This window comes from Oncorhynchus gorbuscha, linkage group LG03 (assembly GCF_021184085.1).
Source record: "Oncorhynchus gorbuscha isolate QuinsamMale2020 ecotype Even-year linkage group LG03, OgorEven_v1.0, whole genome shotgun sequence".
NCBI lineage: Eukaryota > Metazoa > Chordata > Actinopteri > Salmoniformes > Salmonidae > Oncorhynchus > Oncorhynchus gorbuscha.
In genome coordinates, this window is record NC_060175.1 from 56,418,082 (window position 1) to 56,438,652 (window position 20,571).

General features: G+C 43.6%; 1 protein-coding gene across 7 annotated transcripts; it reads left to right on the forward strand.

Annotated features, from left to right (window-relative positions):
- Window positions 1-2,837: 2,837 nt before the first annotated feature.
- Window positions 2,838-20,223, forward strand: smpd2b (sphingomyelin phosphodiesterase 2b). Of its 7 annotated transcripts, none has more exons than XM_046343046.1 (12): window positions 2,838-3,100; window positions 3,897-4,034; window positions 4,259-4,410; window positions 4,511-4,607; window positions 14,010-14,086; window positions 14,860-14,953; window positions 15,065-15,154; window positions 16,395-16,477; window positions 16,570-16,702; window positions 16,857-16,961; window positions 17,133-17,307; window positions 18,351-20,223. In XM_046343046.1, exons 3-12 carry the CDS (start codon window positions 4,361-4,363, stop codon window positions 18,773-18,775), a joined length of 1,329 nt encoding a protein of 442 aa, XP_046199002.1. In that variant the 5' UTR covers window positions 2,838-3,100; window positions 3,897-4,034; window positions 4,259-4,360; the 3' UTR covers window positions 18,776-20,223. The 7 variants fall into 7 exon arrangements, with proteins under 7 accessions (XP_046199002.1, XP_046199004.1, XP_046199006.1 ...); XM_046343047.1 differs by lacking the exon at window positions 2,838-3,100 and adding an exon at window positions 3,482-3,497; XM_046343048.1 differs by lacking the exon at window positions 3,897-4,034.
- Window positions 20,224-20,571: the final 348 nt, after the last annotated feature.

A 20,571-nucleotide genomic window follows, 5' to 3' on the forward strand; every position in this document is an offset into this window, starting at 1 on the left:
AGAGCATGCATTTTGTTTTACTTGCATTTAAGAGCAGTTGGAGGCCACGGAAGGAGAGTTGTATGGCATTGAAGCTTGTCTGGAGGTTAGTTAACACAGTGTCCAAGGAGGGGCCAGAAGGATACAGAATGGTGTTGTCTGCGTAGAGGTGGATCAGAGAACCACCAGTAGCAAGAGCGACATCATTGCTGTATACAGAGAAAATAGTTGGCCCAAGGATTGAACCCTGTGGGACCCCCACAGAGGCTACCAGAGGTCTTGACAACAGGCCCGAGGATTTGACACACTGAACTCTGTCTGAGAAGTAGTTGGTGAACCAGGCGAGGCAGTCATTTGAGAAACCAAGGCTGTTGAGTCTGCCAATAAGAATAAAGTGATTGACAGAGTCGAAAGCCTTGGCCAGGTCATTCAAGACGGCTGCACAGTATTGTCTTTTATCGGTGGCGGTTATGATATCGTTTAGGACCTTGAGAGTGGCTTAGGTTCACCAATGACCAGCTCGGAAACCAGATTGCATAGCGGAGAAACGGTGGGATTCGAAATGGTCGGTGATCTGTTTGTTAACTTGGCTTTCAAGGACCTTATAGAGGCAAGGTAGGATAGAAATAGGTCTGTAGCAGTTTGGGTCTAGAGTGTCTCCCCCTTTGAAGAGGGGGATGACCATGGCAGTTTTCCAATCTTTGGGGATCTCAGACGATACGAAAGAGAGGTTGAACAGGCTAGTAAATAGGGGTTGCAACAATTTCGGCTGATAATTTTAGAAAGAGGGTCCAGATTGTCTAGCCCGGCTGATTTGTAGGGGTCCAGATTTTGCACTTCTTTCAGAACATCAGCTATCTGGATTTGGGTGAAGGGGAAATGAGGGAGGAATTGGGCAAGTTGCTGTGGGAGGCACAGGGCTGTTGACCGAGTTAGGAGTAGCCAGGTGGAAAGCATGGCCAGCCGTAGAAAAATGCTTATTGAAATTCTCAATTATCGCAGATTTATCGGTGGTGACCGTGTTTCCAAGCCTCTGTGCAGTGGGCAGCTGGGAGGAGGTGCTCTTATTCTCCATGGACTTTACAGTGTCCCAGTACTTTTTGGAACTCTTGAAAAAACTAAGTAAAATCATGATGTCAGTGATCTTCAGGTCGTAAAGTCGGAGCTCTAGAAAGATGACAGAGTTTCTGACGTGGAATTCCGCATTGAGTGACTGTTCAAAACGATTTTTCCCAATCTGAGCTCCCCCTTCCCCCAGAGTTTCCAGTTTTCTTGAACACACTGAAGTCGGAAGTTGGGATTACCAAGTTCTCAGTAGTTTTGAACGTGGCGACAATGAGTGTCTCTTTTCATGGGGTCATCAGTAGTTACCACAGCCACCAAGTCATAAACCTTGCCTATTTCAACCATTTCTCTTCTTAAAATCGAATTTTATACCCAAACTTAACCGCACTGTTTATCTTATGCCTAACCTTAAATTAAGCATATTTTTGTTCCATTAAATATTTACTTCGTGGCTGTGGTAACTAGTGGAAACATGCACAGGAAGCAATGATTTAAACTCCCAAAGATTACCACAGTACAAGTCAAAATACCCATAAAACTGAGCAATCAAACAGGGAAATGGTTCTAATTGTTTTTCCCATAGGGGATGTCAGAAACACTTCAAATAAGAGCTGTGTTTGGTGTAGGCTTACCCTTGTGTGACGTTTTGATAACCATGTAAAGATCTCAAGGACAAGGTGATTTTAGGCAATATATTTGCTTTGTTTACCCACAAAGAAATTAAAATTAGCTGCTAATGTGGCTATCAAAGAACTACAAATACCATAGTGATCTGGACAAGACTACCAAAGGAGACAAAGGTAAGAATCTCTGGATTAACTATCTAATATTAGCTAAATGTAGTAATGAATAAATTAGCAATTGTGTGAACTGCAAGTTTTAAATTGACACAATACCTGTTTAGGGAAGGTTTCAGCTGGAGACAACGTGCAGAAGCTTTGTGGGATTTTTAGTCTTGCAATGATGTCTACTTTAATACTAAGTAGCAGTTTCGAATGTGAAAGTAAATAGAGCCGAATATGTAACCTTTATTTCACTAGGCAAGTCACTTATTTTAAGTGTTTCTTAAATCCCCTATGGGAAACATTTATGGTGGGAAAGGATTGAAACCATTTCCCGTTTGACCGCAGGGTTTTATGGGTAATATGGAACGGTCACTGTGGGGCTCTATTAGACAGTTCGGCAAGCATTATAATGTCAATATACTTTTGATACTCACCAAATATTAAGTTTCGCTGAGCAACTATCTTCATTTTACTCCCAGTACAGCCAGTATGTACTTCCCCAAAAAAATCGGAATAAAAACGTACAAGCAAACAAACAAATTCGTCTTCGGCACCAATGTATTGAGCTGTTGTAGACCTCCGACCTGTGCGTGGCAGTAACTAGGGATTTAGGCCTACATTGGCGGTGCCGAAAAGTCATTTTTTTGTAAATTTGTATTTATTTTGAGAAGTCACACATTCTCTACATCTGTAACGCACAAATACTGTTGCAGGTTTCGTAATGCCTACGATGTTACGAGTGTACTGATATAAGTAGGACACGTGACATCACGACAGTTTTGAAAAAAAAAAAACACTTTATATCGGAGTTGTTTCGAGATGGCTATGCATATTAATGACACGCGGCTAGTCGCGTAGCATCTCTCTCTCTCTCTCTCTCTCAATTGAATACTGGTAGTTGACGTCAACAGCCCTCATCGAATAATATTCCACCCAAAATTACAAGATTGCGATGTATCCACCAATCAAAAGAAAGGATAGGCGGTCGTCTAGACAGCCCACAGTGCCGCCTTGTGGACGACTCCCATTGTTAGGGCGGAGAGACATGCATCTTGTCAGAATATTCATCATCTTTGGTCAAGCACAGCAGCGATGGGAAAACTGCCTTGCCTGGAAACAATCTATTTGTCAGTAAATAATACAAAACCCAAAGTAAGGTATTATGACGAACAGGGTTGCAAAAGTATCACCCTGTTTTCTTGACCTGTCAGCACGCGACATGTGACCAATTGCAGCCACACGGAACTTGCTAGTAAAGCCTGCTTGTAAAGGTTGGTAAATTCATTGAAACCATTGGCTATCTAGCTAAAATATATGGCTAGCTTGATAACGTTGGATCATTGTTAAAGTTAACTCGCACCAAATTGTCACCCATCTGCTCCATTTATGTAACTAATGTTAGCTAGCTAGAGTCTATAAACAGTTAACAGTAAGGGTCTGTTTCTGTGTCATGAAAGTCAAAGCTACATAAAGCACAACATAAAGCAAAGCAGGCTTTAGCTAGCTAGCTAAAGCCTAGCTAATGTTGTGTTAGCTAGCCATGTTGATGGTGCACTAACTTCGATAGATTGTCTCTGGTTGTCATTGCAAACAAGCTGTAAAACGTCTTCTCTTTTCAGCAATATATATTGCTATCTGGCGCCGAGGGGAGGCTTTAGGATCATCAACGTATGTTTCCTGCAAGGTTATCTGTTTTGAATGCATAGCTAACGTTAGCTAGTTAAATTATTGCATGCGCAAATTGACAAATCAGGTACTTTGTGTGTTTGGTAACACATTTTTTTATTAACATTGGTTTCAATTCACTTAGGCCAATCATCACATATTAAAACATACATAAATTATGGGTATATACAACCATTTTTGGATTCACCTGTTTGTATGGCCTACCTATTAAACAAATTAAATACCTCCTTTAGGAATCTGTTTTTCTTTTTTTGACTATGGTAATGAGTATTGACACTGGGTTAAGCTTAGGCCCACCCTTTGTATTCAGTGGAAGGCCTCTCATTCTAACGTAACCCTCCTGGTCTTTTCACCGGCTGTCATTCCTCTGTCCTGTGTCAGTGTGTCTCCTATGTCAGCAGTGTGTTGGCTTAGGCTAGGTCAGTCTGCTATACCCCCCTGCAAGAGAGGAGACAGACAGTGAGTGTGGTGGCCCGCTGCGTTGTTGGACTGTGTGGGTTAATGATTGGGTGCTGCCAGGTATATTTACATAGCTGTTTTATTGAACTTCCAAGTAATGTTCTCTCCTCTCTCACATAGGATTGTGAGCATACAATAAAAGTTGCTTAGGCAGGCTATAAACACTTATCGAGCATTCGCCTCAAAGTTGATTCGCTCTGCTCTGTCAATGTTTTGTCTTGTTGGAGTTCCAGTCATAGACCTCACTGCTGATTCTAACCAGGGATGTGGCTTTATCCACACAGCAGGGACTAACCTCAGCTGCCACACAGGGACTAGCCTAACCACACAGGCAGGCATTGACCACCGTTGAAGTGTGCCATCACTGTTCATTTATTCCTATAACCATGGCTGACAGCAACACCATCAGGCTCCGAGTCTTCTCCCTCAACTGCTGGTGAGTGCTGTTTTTAGTGTATGCACACTAAGCACATATTTTTTTGCACCGCACACATACTAGGGCTATAATGTTGTCTGTCTGTCCTTCCTGTTCTCAGGGGTATCCGTTACCTCAGCAAGCACTGTCGGGAGCGCTACGCCATGATCGGAGAGCTTTTGAGCAGAGAGGAGCACGATATTGTCCTGCTGCAAGAGGTTGGTGCACACTGGTCTGTTCTGCTCATATTTTGGTGAAGGAGGTCCACTGTGTTACACTCCATTCCACCACTCTCTCAGCTGTCTCAGCTGTCTGGGCATTTTCCCAAAGCTGTGGAATTTTTCCACCCTTACATTCCTACTATATATATATATATATATAGTAGGAATGTAAGGGTGGAAAAATAACACATGCTAGATCTGAATGAATGATATATTATTATTAAATACTTTTTTCTTTACATAGTTGAATGTGCTGACAACAAAATCACACAAATTATCAATGGAAATCAAATTTATCAACCCATGGAGGTCTGGATTTGGAGTCACACTCAACATTAAAGTGGAAAACCACACTACAGGCTGATCCAACTTTGATGTAATGTTCTGAAAACAAGTCAAAATGAGGCTCAGTAGTGTGTTTGGCCTCCACGTGCCTGTATGACCTCCCTACAATGCCTGGGCATGCTCCTGATGAGGTGGCGGATGGTCTCCTGAGGGATCTCCTCCCAGACCTGGAACTAAAGCATCCGCCAACTCCTGGACAGTCTGTGGTGCAACGTGGCGTTGGTGGATGGAGCGAGACATGATGTCTCAGATGTGCTCAATTGGATTCAGGTCTGGGGAACGGGTAGGCCAGTCCATAGCATCAATACCTTCCTCTTGCAGGAACTGCTGACACACTCCAGCCACATGAGGTCTAGCATTGTCTTGCATTAGGAGGAACCCAGAGCCAACCGTACCAGCATATGGTCTTACAAGGGGTCTGATGATCTCATCTCTGTACCTAATGGCAGTCAGGCTACCTCTGGCGTGCACATGGAGGGCTGTGCGGCCCCCCCAAAGAAATGCCACCCCACACCATGACTGACCCACCGCCAAACCGGTCATGCTGGAGGATGTTGCAGGCAGCAGAACGTTCTCCACGGCGTCTCCAGACTCTGTCACGTCTGTCACATGTGATCAGTGTTAACATGCTTTCTCTGGCAAATGCCACACATCCTGCACGGTGTTGGGCTGTAAGCACAACCCCCACCTGTGGACGCCGGGCCCTCATACCACCCTCATGGAGTCTGCTTCTGACCGTTTGAGCAGACACATGCACATTTGTGGCCTGCTGGAGGTCATTTTGCAGGGCTCTGGCAGAGCTCCTCCATGCACAAAGGCGGAGGTAGCGGTACTGCTGCTGGGTTGTTGCATTCCTACGGCCTCCTCCACGTATCCTGATGTACTGGCCTGTCTCCTGGTAGCACCTCCATGCTCTGGACACTACGCTGACAGACACAGCAAACCTTCTTGCCACAGCTTGCATTGATGTGTCATCCTGGAGGAGCTGCACTACCTGAGCCACTTGTGTGGGTTGTAGACTCCGTCTCATGCTACCACTAGAGTAAAAGCACCGCCAGCATTCAAATGTGACCAAAACATCAGCCAGGAAGCATAGGAACTGAGAAGTGGTCTGTGGTCACCACCTGAAGAACCACTCCTTTATTGGGGGTGTCTTGCTAATTGCCTATAATTTCCACCTGTTGGCTATTCCATTTGCACAACAGCATGTGAAATGTATTGTCAGTGTTGCTTCCTAAGTGGACAGTTTGATTTCACAGAAGTGTGATTGACTTGGAGTTACATTGTGTTGTTTAAGTGTTCCCTTTATTTTTTGAGCTGTGTTTATTTGTGTGTGTGTGTGTGTGTGTGTGTGTGTGTGTGTTAGTCGGAAGTTTACATACACCTTAGCCAAATATATTTAAATGACATTTTTCAAAATTCCTGACATTTAATCCTAGTTTAAAATCCCTATCTTAGGTCAGTTATGATCACCACTTTATTTTAAGAATGTGAAACATCAGAATAATAGTAAAAATAATAGTTTATTTCAGCTTTTCTTTCATCATATTCCCAGTGGGTCAGAAGTTTACATACTCTATTAGTATTTGGTAGCATTGCCTTTAAATTGTTTTGGGTAGCCTTCCACAAGCTTCCCACAACAAGTTGGGTGAATTTGGGCCATTCCTCCTGACAGAGCTGGTGAAACTGAGTCAGGTGTGTAGGCCTCCTTGCTCGCACACGCGTTTTTAGTTCTGCCCACAAATTTTCCATAGGATTCAGGTCAGGGCTTTGTGATGGCAACTCCAATACCTTGACTTTGTTGTCCTTAATCCATTTTGCCACCACTTTGGAAGTATGCTTGGGGTCATTGTCCATTTGGAAGACCCATTTGCGACCAAGTTTTAACTTCCTGACTGATGTCTTGAGATTTTCCTTCAATATATCCACATACATTTCCTTCTCATGATGCCATGTATTTTGTGAAGTGCACCAGTCCCTCCTGCAGCAAAGCACCCCCACAACATGATGCTGCCACCCCATGCTTCACGGTTGGGATGGCGTTCTTTGGCTTGCAAGCGTCCCCCTTTTTCCTCCATTATGGACAAGGAGTTCTATTTTTGTTTCATCAGACCATAGGACCTTTCTCCAAAAAGTACGATCTTTGTCCCCATGTGCAGTTGCAAACCGTAGTCTGGCTTTTTTATGGTGGTTTTGGGGCAGTGGCTTCTTCCTTGCTGAGCGGCCTTTCAGGTTATGTCGATATAGGACTTGTTTTACTGTGGATATAGATACTTTTGTACCTGTTTCCTCCAGCATCTTCACAAAGTCCTTTGCTGTTGTTCTGGGATTGATTTTCGCACCAAAGTACGTCCATCTCTAGGAGACAGAACGTGTTTCCTTCCTGAGCGGTATGGCGGCTGCGTGGTCCCATGGTGTTTATACTTGCATACTATTGTTTGTACAGATGAATGTGGCACCTTCAGGCATTTGGAAATTGCTCCCAGGGGTGGACCAGACTTGTGGAGGTCTACAATTTTCTTTCTGAAGTCTTGGCTGATTTCTTTTGAATTTCCCATGATGTCAAGCAGGCAAGAGGCACTGTATTTGAAGGTAGGCCTTGAAATACATCCACAGGTACACCGATTACGTTTTTTTTTTAGAAATGTTTGGCCATAATGACCATCGTTATGTTTGGAGGAAAAAGGGGGACGCTTTCAAGCCGAAGAACACCATCCCAACAGTGAAGCACAAGGGTTTCAGCATCATGTTGTGGGCGTGCTTTGCTGCAGGAGGGACTGGTGCACTTCACAAAATACATGGCATCATGAGGCAGGAACATTAAGTGGATATATTGAAGCAACATCTCAAGACATCAGTCAGGAAGTTATAGCTTTGTCGCAAATGGGTCTTCCAAATGGACAATGACCTCAAGCATACTTCCAAAGTTGTGGCAAAATGGCTTAAGGATAACAAAGTCAATGTATTGGAGTGGCCATCGCAAAGCCCTGACCTCAATCCTATAGAAAATTTGTGGACAGAACTGAAAAAGTGTGTGTGAGAAAGGAGGCCCGCAAACCCGACTCAGTTACACCAGCTCTGTCAGGAGGAATGGGCCACAATTCACCCCAACTTATTGTGGGAAGCTTGTGGAAGGCTGACCCAAGTTAAACAATTTTAAAGGCAATGCTACCAAATACTAATTGAGTGACTGTACTCTTCAAGTACAGCATGTAAACCGCTTACCCATTGGGAATATGATGAAAGAAATAAAAGCTGAAATTGAATGATTTATCTACTTTTATTCTGATATTTCACATACTTAAAGTAAAGTGGTCATCCTAACTGACAGGGATTTTTTTACTAGGATTTAAATGTCAGAAATTGTGAAACATTTAAACTCAGTTTATTTGGCTACGGTATTTGTAAACGTCTGAGTTAATATATATATATATATATATATATATATATACAGTTTATCCCTATCTATTGAACAAGCTTTTCAACACTTGTCTTGATGCAATTAATTAGCATGGTGTGAAGCCTTCGCTAACTGAGCGCTTGTAATTCAATATCTTCAAGTACAGTGCCTTCAGAAAGTGTTCAGTCACCTTGACATTTTCCATATTTAGTTGTGTTTCAGCTTGCATTTAAAAATGAGTACATTTAGATTGTTTGTCACTGGCCTACACAATACCCCATAATGAATTGTTTTTCCAAATTCATTAAATTAAAAGCGGATGTTTCTTGAGTCATTAAGTATTCAACCCCTTTGTTATGGCAAGTCTAAATAAGTTCAGGAGTAACCATTTGCTTAACAATACTAGTGTTTAACACCTCTGTACCCCACACATGCAATTATCCGTAAGGTCCCGGAGTCATGAAGTGATTTTCAACCATAAAGACCAGGGAGGTTTTCCGATGCCTCACAAAGAAAGGCACCTATTGGTAGATTGGTGTCAAATAAAAAGCGGACATTGAATGTCCCTTTGAGCATGGTAAAGTTATTAATAACACTTTGGATGGTGTATCAATACACCCAGTCACTACAAACATACAGGCTTCCTTCCTAATGCAGTTGCTGGAGAGGAAGAAAACCGCTCAGGGATTTCACCACGAGACCAACAGTTACAGAGTTTAATGGCTGTGATAGGAGGAAACTGAGGATGGATCAGCAACATTGTAATTACTCCACAATACCAACCTAATTGACAGTGAAAAGGATGCCTGTACAGAATAAATCTGAATATTCCAAAATATGCATCCTGTTTGCAACAAGGCACTAAAGTAATACTGCATAAAATGTGGCAAAGTAATTTGTCCTGAATACATGGTGTTATGTTTGGGGCAAATATAACACATTACTGAGTACCACTCTCCACATTTATAAGCATAGTGGGGGCAGCATTATATTGTGAGTATGCTTGTCATCGTTAAGGACTGGGGAGTTTTTCAGGATAAAAAATAAATGTAATAGAGCTAAGCACAGAAATACTAGATGAACACATGGTTCAGTCTACTTTCCACCAGACACTGGGAGATAAATTCTCCTTTCAGCAAGACAGTAACCTAAAACACATGGTCAAATCTGCACTAAAGTTGCTTACCAAATAGACCGTGAATGTGGCTGAGTTACAGTTGTAACTTAATTCTGCTTGAAAATCTATGACAAGACATAAAAATAGGTGTCTAGCAATGATCAACAACCAATTTGACAGAGCTTGAAGAATAATGGGCAAATATTATAAATTCCAAGCATCTTAGATGCTTACCCAGAAAGAATCACAGCTGTAATCACTGCCAAATGTGATTCTAACATGTATTCACTAAGGGGTGTGAATGAGATTTAATTTTCAATAAACATTTCTAAAAACATGTTTTCACTTTATCATTATGGGGTATTATGAGAATAAAAAGCCATTTTATTTAACGTTTTATTATTATCTGGACCAGTCCAGTGACTGCTGTGAAAGGATAGCTGACAACATAGGAAAGTCTGTGTGACAGCTTGGAGAGACAGCTGACCGGAGGGAATAGACCCCACTGGGGCTGTCATGGGTTAGCTACCCATGTTGGCAGTCTCCGACGCTGTTTCAGTATGTTGGAGACACCCGCTAAGTGCTACTGAAAGTCAACAAAGGAACATACCCCTAGAGCCTGCGAGAGCTGGGGCGCAAGATGGCTCAACGACTGATCACACGGTTACGGACCCAGGAACGGAAACGACTACGAGTAGGAACACAGCACATGAGACAACCATAACAGCAGCAGGACACACACTTCAGGTGTGCAGCTGTGGTTGGGAGAGAGTAACATCGGCAAGGGGGTTAAGGATCCATCAAGGGAGGAAAAGGTGCTTGTTAGAGAAGCAGAGACAGGGACCTCGCATTGACCAGTACTTCTTACGAAGCAGCCAGTCAAATCAGTCGAATGAAGCACAGCGACGGGACGCAAACCAAAGTTCGCAGAGCATCAGCACCCCTGTAACTGAGGAGGATAACACAAGCACAGAAATGCCGGTGGATGAACTCACCCAACCACAGAGACCTCTAAAAGAGGAAAAGATCAAAGGGCACAGACCGAGTGTGAAGTGGCCCAAAGCCGTTGAAAAGAGAGAGTGGGAAACAATCAACAACGACCTGACAAAAATCTTGGAACAACAGGTAGGAAAAGCAGAGAAAAAGCTTGAAAGGATGGGAGACATTATCTACCACTACGGAGAAGAGCGCTTTGGCGTAAACGAAAGGAGAAGTGGCAAGACACCTCCCGCACCAGCCAAATCTAGGAGACAGCAGGAGATCAAGATACTTGTCAGAGAGAGAAGGCAGCTGAGGAAGCAGTGGAAGAAGGCCTCTGATGCAGAGAGAGAAGGTCTCATGCTACTCCAAGCAGACATTAAATGTCGGCTGGCAACCTTGCGAAGAGCGGAAAACTTAAGGAAACTTCGTAGGAAGAAGGAACACTCAAGAACACGGTTCTATAAAAACCCCTTTAAGTTTGTCAAAGATCTCTTCGCAAAGGAAAAGTGCGGAATCCTAAAAACTACAAAGCCTGAACTGGAAGAACATCTGGAAAAGGTCCACCAGGACATGAAAAGGCATGAGCAGATAATCATCCCACATGACATCCCACCTATTCAACCACCAGAATTCAATCTGACACTGACCCTCCAAAATGGAGGGAAGTAGAGAACGTTGTCCGAAGAGCAAGAGCGGCCTCGGCTCCTGGGCCTAATGGAGTACCATACAAGCTCTACAAGAACGCCCCGGATGTTCTACGCTTTCTTTGGAGGCTCATGAGGATAGTGTGGCAGAAGGAAATAATACCAAAGGCATGGCGAAGGGCTGGTGGTGTGCTAATCCCGAAAGAGAAGGATGCGACAGACATCAGTCAATTCCGACCAATCTCCCTTCTCAACGTCGAAGGGAAGATCTTTTCAGTATAATAGCACAGAGGCTGTCCACTTATCTGGAAAGGAACAAGTACATTGATACATCTGTACAGAAAGCAGGCATTCCTGGTTTCTCTGGTTGCCTGGAACATACTAGTATGATTTGGCACCAGATCCAAACAGCTAAGAAGGACAAGAGAGACCTCTATGTCATCTTCCTCGACTTGGCCAATGCCTTTGGCTCAGTTCCCCATGAACTCCTCTGGGAATCCTTCAACATTTACCACGTACCAGAACCCATCACTACACTGGTAAAGGCCTATTTCCAAGACCTGCAATTGTGTTTCACAACACCTGACTTCACAACAACATGGCAGCGCTTGGAAGTAGGCATAATGGCAGGCTGTACAATTTCTCCTCTGGCCTTCACTATGGCCATGGAAGTCATCATCAGGGCATCGAGAATGAGAGAACTAAGGAAGGGCTCCGTCTCCCACCTATCCGAGCATACATGGATGACATGACTACACTGACCACCACTGCAGCATGCACCAGGCGGCTACTTGCAAAACTGCAGGATAACATCAAGTGGGCACGGATGAAAATCAAGCCAAGCAAATCTCGAAGCATCTCCATAGTCAAGGGACAGCTTAAAGATGTGAGGTTCTGCATTGGAGATGACCCGATACCAACGGTGTCTGAGCAACCCATCAAGAGCCTGGGTAGATGGTACAACGAAAGCCTCCGGGATAAAGATCAAGTGCAGCAAGTAAGGCAGGACATCGCCGACGGTCTTGAGAACATCAACAAGCCCCTACTGCCTGGGAGGCTCAAGCTCTGGTGCCTACAGTTTGGACTTCTCCCCCGGGTAATGTGGCCACTCACCGTCTATGAGGTCCCAATAACAACAGTGGAGAAGATTGAGCGAACCATTACCTCATACGTGAAGAAATGGCTGGGTGTCCCACGATGCCTGAGTAACATCGGCCTCTATGGCAAAGGGGTCCTTGAACTACCTCTTACAAGTCTAACGGAGGAGTACAAGTGCTCTAAAGTAAGACTTCAGATGACATTGAAGGACTCCAAAGACCAGACCATTAGCAAGGCTGCACCTCCCCTACAAACTGGACGGAAATGGACATCATCCAATGCTGTGCAGCAAGCAACATCAGCCCTGAGACACCAAGACATTGTGGGGAATATCCGGCATGGAAGAGGAGGCTTTGGCCTGGCAGCAAGCAAACCAACATTCCATAAGGCAACAACATCTGAACGCAGGAAGCTGGTGGTCGAGGAGGTGCGAAGACAGGAGGAGACTGCAAGAAGTGCAAAGGCTGTCTCTCTTGCTAAACAAGGGCAATGGACGCGGTGGGAAGGCCTGGAGAGGAGAAAGATCAACTGGAGTGAGCTTTGGCAAATGGAGGCAAGCAACATCAGCTTCATCATAAGAGCTGTTTATGATGTGCTTCCATCACCAAAAAATCTACATCAATGGTATGGCGAGGACTCGACCTGCCCCTCTGCCCAGCTCCAGCGACTCTCAGGCATATAATGACAGGTTGCAAGACCAGCCTCTCACAAGGCCGCTACACCTGGAGGCACAATCAGGTCCTCAAGAGCCTGGCTGCAGCACTTGAGACCAAGAGGAGTGCAACCAATTCATTACCTCCAAAAACAAGCAATCCCGTCAAAACAACAACATTCATCCGGGAGGGACAGAAAAGGCCCAAGTATCCTCCTACAAAGCCAGAAACTGGACACCTAGCTATGGCCCGGGACTGGAAGATGCTTGTCGATATTGGCCAGCAACTCATTTTTCCACCTGAGATTGCTTCTACCAACCTTAGGCCAGACATGGTACTCTGGTCCCCTTCACGAAAGGCTGTGTACATCATAGAGCTCACAGTCCCGTGGGAAAACTCTGTTGAAGAGGCCTACGAACGTAAGAAACTGCGTTACACAGAGTTGGCAGCAGACGCAACTCAGCGTGGCTGGAATGCAAAAGTCTGGCCAGTTGAAGTGGGATGCAGAGGATTCGTGGCTTCTTCCATCATCAGGTTGCTGAAAGAACTTGGAATCCATGGACAGGCTCTGCGGCAGACCGTCAGAGCAGTTTCTCAAGCAGCTGAAAGAGGTAGCCAGTGGATCTGGATCAAACGGAAGGACCCTTGCTGGGCTATAACTTCATGACCCCTCACCCCCACCTGAGAACTCAATTCAGATCCCTCCAACTTGAGGAGGGCATATGAGGTATGCGGTCAGCTGTATGGCTGGCTCAGAGAAGAGGACGCCCCTGCCTTGCACAGTCCTGTGGGACATCTTAATTGGGCATGGGACACAAGCTAAGGCTTGATCACCCTTTAGCTGGCCACCTTTGATGAGGGTGTTTAGTGATTAAAGGCCGAAACACCCACTGATTCGAAGGCACACTACTGAGGATGTGTCCCAAAATTGACATCTTACCCCAGTCTAAGAAATAAACCTCCCATGCCACTCTGTCAACATCACGGCAAATCTCATGCGAGTGCATTCCATCTATTGGCACAATGGACAGTTTTTAACATCTCGTCCCGTGTTTTATGATTCAGGCTGTAACACAACAAAATGTGGAGTAAGTCAAAGGGTATGAATACTTTCTGAAGGCACTGTGTGTTCTCAATGTTCCCCTTGGGTTTATTCTTCAGGTCTGGAGTGAAAAAGACTTCCTCTGCTTGAAAAGGAAACTTTCCTCTACCCATCCGCACTCTCATTACTTCAAAAGGTAAATTAGAAATCTGGTTCAATCTGTTGGTGTTGCTGGCCCTATAGGACCTCCATGTAGTTAGTTTTCCTAGTAATCCCTTCATCAACTCTCAGAACATATGTGGACTCCCACGATTTCACTCAGTTTCTCAATCAAACCTTTCTTTAAGGACTTCATTTAATGGGAACACAGCAAACACACAGTGATCCCTATGCTCTGTATTGTATACTGCGTTTTCATGTCAACCACACTGTTAATTTGGTAGAATAATTTTTTTCAGAGAATGACCTCAAAGCAGGAAGATTAGCGAGCTATTGCACAATGGAATTTCTCCAAGTTAAGCTTAATACTTGCTTGACCTCCCATACCAAGGCACAGAGTTGAGATGAGTTCAAAAGCCTTGCTTTTCTAATCCTCTCAGTAACTCACTAAAAGAGTGGAGGAGATATTTAAGTCTGCAGATTTGAGTGAGTTGGTTCTTACATTTTTAGTCAGAGGTCGCACACACTTTTCAGCGTATATACTTTATCTGGACTGGTGTAGTTTGCAGTCTTATCATGTCTAACAGTATGCAGCTTTTAGACACCAGAGAAACAGGACTAAACACTTTACTTGAACAGTAGGACTTCAAAACCCATGCATAACACATTCATAAGCAGTGCATAGGTATGAGTGTGTTATAAAGTCCTTCTGTATGTAGCCTGCCCTTAAAGTAAAGTGTGACCAAACAAACTCTAGTAACATGTGGTAGCCTACACATGTATCTTAATGTTGTGTTTGTGTGTCCACAGTGGAGTCATAGGCAGTGGAATGGCCACGTTCTCCAGACATAGAATCCATGACGCATTTCTCTACCGCTATTCGTTAAACGGCTACCCATACATGGTAAGTCATCTAGTCCTCAGACATTTGTGTGTACAGTATGGTGAGTTTGTCTTTGGTAGGTAGTCAGGCATTCTCTTCAGTCCTCACTATGTATCCTGTCCTCTGTTCCAGGCCCACCATGGAGACTGGTTTGGAGGCAAGGCTGTGGGGATGGTCATATTAAACATAGGCAGACTGGCAGCACACGTCTACGTCACACATGTAAGTGTTTCTATCCAGACTTCTCATCCACACCTGGGAATAAGACAATGGTGCCCTGGTCCAAGGGCAGTTTAGTTAATTTCTCCATAATGGTTTAAAGGGAAATCTGTAGTTGCTACATACATTTTTTTTTTTTTTTAAGAAAATGACTGCATTTGGAAAGTATTCAGATCCTTTGACATTTTCCACATTTTATTACATTACAGCCTTATTCGAAAAATGGATTAAATACATTTTCCCTCATCAATCTATACACCATAATGACAAAATGGATTAAAAAACAGAAATACCTTATTTACATAAATATTCATACCCTATGCTATGAGACTTGAAATTGAGCTGAGGTGCATCCTGTTACCATTGATCATCCTTGATGTATCTACAACATGATTGGAGTCCACCTGTGGTAAATTCAATTGATTGGGCATGTTTTGGAAAGAAACACAGCTGTCTATAGAAAGTCCTGCAGTTGACAGTGCATGTCAGAGCAAAAAACAAGCCATGAGGTTGAAGGAATTAACCGTGAGATCTGAGGCACGATTGTGTCGAGGCACAGATCTGGTGACAGGTACCAAAAAAATGTCTGCAGCATTGAAGGTCCCCAAGAACACAGTGGCCTCCATAATTCTTAAATGGAAGGAGTTTGGAACCAACAAGATCTTTCCTAGAGCTGGCTGCCCAGCCAAACTGAGCAATTGGGGGAGAAAGGACTTTGTCAGGGAGGTGACCAAGGACCCGATGGTCACTACTTATGTAAATGTGATAAACTAGCAAACATTTAAAAAATAACGTTTTTGCTTTATTATGGGGTGTTGTGTGTAGATTGAGGGGGGGGTAAACAATATAATCAACTTTAGAATAAGGCTGTAACGTAACAAAATGTCAAGGGGTCTGAATACTTCCCAAATATACTTTACATGACTCATGAGCTTAGTTCAACTGTAGTATCCTATCAGAACCCAAAATATATATGCTTTTTCAAATCAAATGTATTGGTCACATACACATGGTTAGCCCTGTCAATGAATTTGAGTGCTTACATTTCTCCAAACCCATCCCTCAGCAGTGGTGGGGAGTCCGCTTAGTTGTTTGATCTGCGGAGTGCCCTTTTAAGGTTAGGATTTTGGGGAGTTTGCTGATTCTGGATCTGTGCCTAGGGGTAACTTCTACCTGAAGCAGACATGCATATGAGATGTATCTATCGCTAATGTGGTGTCCTCTTCCTGTGTGTGTTGTCCAGCTGCATGCAGAGTACTGCCGGGAGAAAGACTCTTACTTACCTCATAGAGTGGTACAGGCCTGGGAGCTGCAGCAGTTTATTCGGTAAGGAGGCTATAACACACAATGCACACTGCCTCTTGCCATCTTAATTTCGGTGCCATTTTAATGGGTGTTATTCTGATCTATTCTGTTAGTCATACCTCCAGTGGAGCAGACCTGGTGATTTTGGCTGGAGATCTGAACCTGCATCCACAGGACCTTGGCAACCGGTTGCTACGGACATACACTGGCCTCCGGGACAGTTACACAGAGACTGCTAAGTTTGATGTATGATGATCAGTCTAGTGTCATTCTTTTTTTCATTTGAAATCAAACTGAAATATCTTGCAGAGGAGAGATTGATTGTTTTATTAGTTGCGGACATGCCTCGAATGCTTTATTAAAATGAACTGAAAAGCTTTTAATCATCTTTTCTCTGTAGGGCTGTGAGGACGGCATCACTCTTATAGCAGATAACCCTTTCATCAATCCCAAAGAGCTCTGCCCCTTCGAGAAGGGCATCAGAATAGATTACATCCTCTACAAGGTGACTGTGGGAAGGATTGTTGGATATCTGGCTTTTGTTGTAGTTTCTAACAGTCTGCCAATATGTACTGGATGTTAAATGTGCCTACTTATTATAAAATATACATCGAAGAGACATTGATCATTGTATTGAGGGTACATCTTGTACACTAAAATGTGTTGTCATTCCTAGGGGTCAGGAAGAGTGTCCATCCAGTGTGAGTCTCTGTCAACCACCAAGGGTTCTGTCCCTGACCATCCCTTCCCTTACTCTGACCACGAGGCCCTTAGCGCAGACCTGCAGCTGCAGACTCTGACCCAACAGGCAGGAGGAGATGAGACCAGAGGTGAGCAGGACTGTGCTGCAGGTACTCATTCTAAGCCTGGATGTGGTTCACAATGATTTGAAGTGTAACGCTTTGTTAAAGGAATTACTTACCAATATGTTCATTAACCAATTAAATTATAACAAAAGCAAAACACTTTGTCCGTTTCTAAGAATTTGTAAGGTTCTTATTTGCATAAAATAATGTTGGTTGGATCTAGTCACCGTTCCTGTCAACCTGGGGTGTATACCGGCCTGTTATAGAGCCTCAATGTCAGGGGACAGGACTTTATTTTACGGGACCACGGCCCGCCCGTGCACGGTTCTCGGCTTGTTACCTTCAGATGACCGGGACAGATATTTAGATCCGGCTTCGAAGGACCAAATATTAGATTAATTTAGTTCATATGTGTTCATTAATCAATTCAATTAAAACTCTCTGTCCATTTCTAAGAATTTGTAAGGTTCTTATTTGCCTAAAAATGGACAGAAACCAGCCATCAAAATTAATCAATAGCGTTTATTCTCGAGAGCTCTACCCATCATTTCATGTACATTGGTTTATATACCTCTCATTTCGTCATAAATGTCCCTCCGTAAGACTATGACAAAGCTGCTTTTCAATTCCATTCCAACACATACATATTGCTTAACATATGTTACCACATGTTACACAATCTACTGCAAGCTCAACGGTTTCTCCCCTCCCTGGTTGGGGACCAGATATACTTCCTGTTGTTAGTTTCACTGTGATCACAAGTTGTCTGTTAACCCTTCCTCTTGGCCTATGTACAAACATTCTTCATCAGACAGCATATAAATCTGTACATTATAACTCTACGCCAAATGTATACATTATTTAGTCATTATTGATAGAAATCCTTCAACATATTGGCTTTGTCGGCAGGATGAGGGACATTTTTAATTGAATTGATTAATGAATACATATGAACTAAATTCATCTAACACTCTTACAGGTTTTTAATATTGTTATTATGACTCTTAAAGCTGATGTATGCATTTTGTCAGTAATCTTCCAAATGTGATGGCCTAGGATTTGACTTGCTATTTCCCTTCTTCCCTCAGGTAAGCTGGCTGAGCTGGTGGACATTGTGACGGAGGCCCGTACTGAGGTGAAGGTGGGCCTGTACTGTGCTGAGAGGATGCGCTACACGGCAGCTCGTACCGGGGTGATGGGCATGGCCCTGCTGCTGTTGGAGCTGGCCATCGCTGCTGTTCCCTGGCTAGCCCTGAGAGCTGACCAGCCCTTCCCCCGGGCCTCCTTTTACCTATTGGGGGTGCTGTGCTTTGCCATCCTGATCACCACCTTCCTGCTCTACATCTTCTACTCCATGGAGGTGAAGGCTCTACAGGGGGCAGAGGACCAGATGAGGCTGGCTGTGGGGAGCCTCCAGGAAAGGCTGAGGGGATTCCCCCTTGCCCAACCTCTGAACCGCCTCTGTAGTCCACTGGACGGACAGGTTCCCTGCCCTCTGGAGCCAGAGGAATAGAGGCAGGAGGAGGGTGGGGGTATAAAATGAACTGTGAGGAACTGATATTAAAGATGGAATCTGCTGTAGGGGAAATAATGCCTCATGGCTGTTTTTGTTGATGAAGCAGCGGTGGGGAGCGTCGAGGATTAAGATCAAATAAATGACAGTACATATGCAGCTGTTCTATCGCTTAGCGAATGATGTCCGATGGGGGGAAAGTGTTTGCAGTTACTTATTTGCTGTTGTAATATTGCAAACGGACGTGGCAGTTTGACATTTAAGGATACCAGCTTTAAAGAGGTCCTGAGACTCTGCATCGACTGAATGTACTTTATGCTATTGAGGATCCACTGCAGTAGAAGCATGCAGCATAAGGTTTGACTTAATGACTTGAGCCAGAAGAAAAGGACATTTCTTTAAGTGGTTTTGCTCATGTGCTTAGCTGCTATGTTTTGTTTAGTTTTAACTTTGTCTATCTGTAAATTCCACTCTGCGATCTTTGGATTGCTTACTTACTCATCTTCATTCTCGAACAATGACAGCTTCTCGTGACAATTGGCCATGAGACAATCAGGTGATAAACACATTCTTAACGTACATCTTTCCTATAGTCCAGACTTGAGGATTGCATTGGCACTAGGAGGTTCCTCAGGTCTGGCTTGCATTCCACCACTCAGGGTCTTGGTGGGACCAATTCTTTCCTCTGTTTCATGACTTCCTTTTACAGTGTATAGCAGCTTAGAGCCTCTTTAGCACAACTCGGGGACCGATGTATGACGTCTGCTTTTAGTTGGAGCCATGTTTTGTTCAGTTGTTGTGAATGTTACACTAAGTTCCAAATTGACCCCCCTAGCCCTTACACTCTAGGCACTCCTGGAGATCTGAAAGGCTTGGATAGGTGGATGCATTGCTGTCGTAGCTTTGTATACTGATTGGATGGGTGGAACTATTACCATATTGCTTCCACCTATCAAAATCCTCTCAGATCAGCAGGAGTAGTCTTAAGGATTCATTTGGAATTCAGCATCTGAGTGCCCTTCAGGACAAGAGCTCCTGTGACATGGCCAGTTTCAAATGGACTGTGGGGCGACAAAGCACAGTTCCCCCTCTTGAGCTGTACATTAGGCTTTTATTTCGTAGACGTGTTGGGAGGAGATGATCAGATCTCTTGAGCGGTGGCTGCACTGTCCCAAAGAGAGAGATTTGAACGCATTCGCTTGTCTTGTGTAGTGTTTTTAGAGACTGTTGATTTTAATCATAGTCATTTGCTCTAATGATTTTTATTTAGGATGTTAAATAATTTTGGTAACCAATCAAGGCACACTTTTAAAGACTCATTTAGAGTTGAGAAGATCAAGTTGTTTGGGTACCTGCACGTGATTAGCAAGATACATTTTTTAATGTACCTACCTTGTAATTGAATGTACTGTAAAACGAAGGCCAGTGCAACCATTGCTGCCATATGCTTCTTTCAGGGGTTCAGTTTAGTGCAATTAATGATGGGAAAAGACTGAATCATTTGTTTTTTTAAATATTACACATAGATACATTAAATTATCATCACAAATGTGGGCTAGTTAAATGTATCTTGTCACTCCTTTGAATCATCTTGGTTAAAATGGAACTCTAGCTAATAGTGTGTAGTTACTAACAATCCATGGTAACATTTCAGGCAGTATTCAATCCACTTGATTATATGGATTGTTATTGACAATTTGAAGGACATTATTGTAAAGTAAATAATAAACAGTCTATACTAATATTTGGATTTATGTGAACTGTGTTTGTTATCGTGTGATTACTTCTTAGGATCT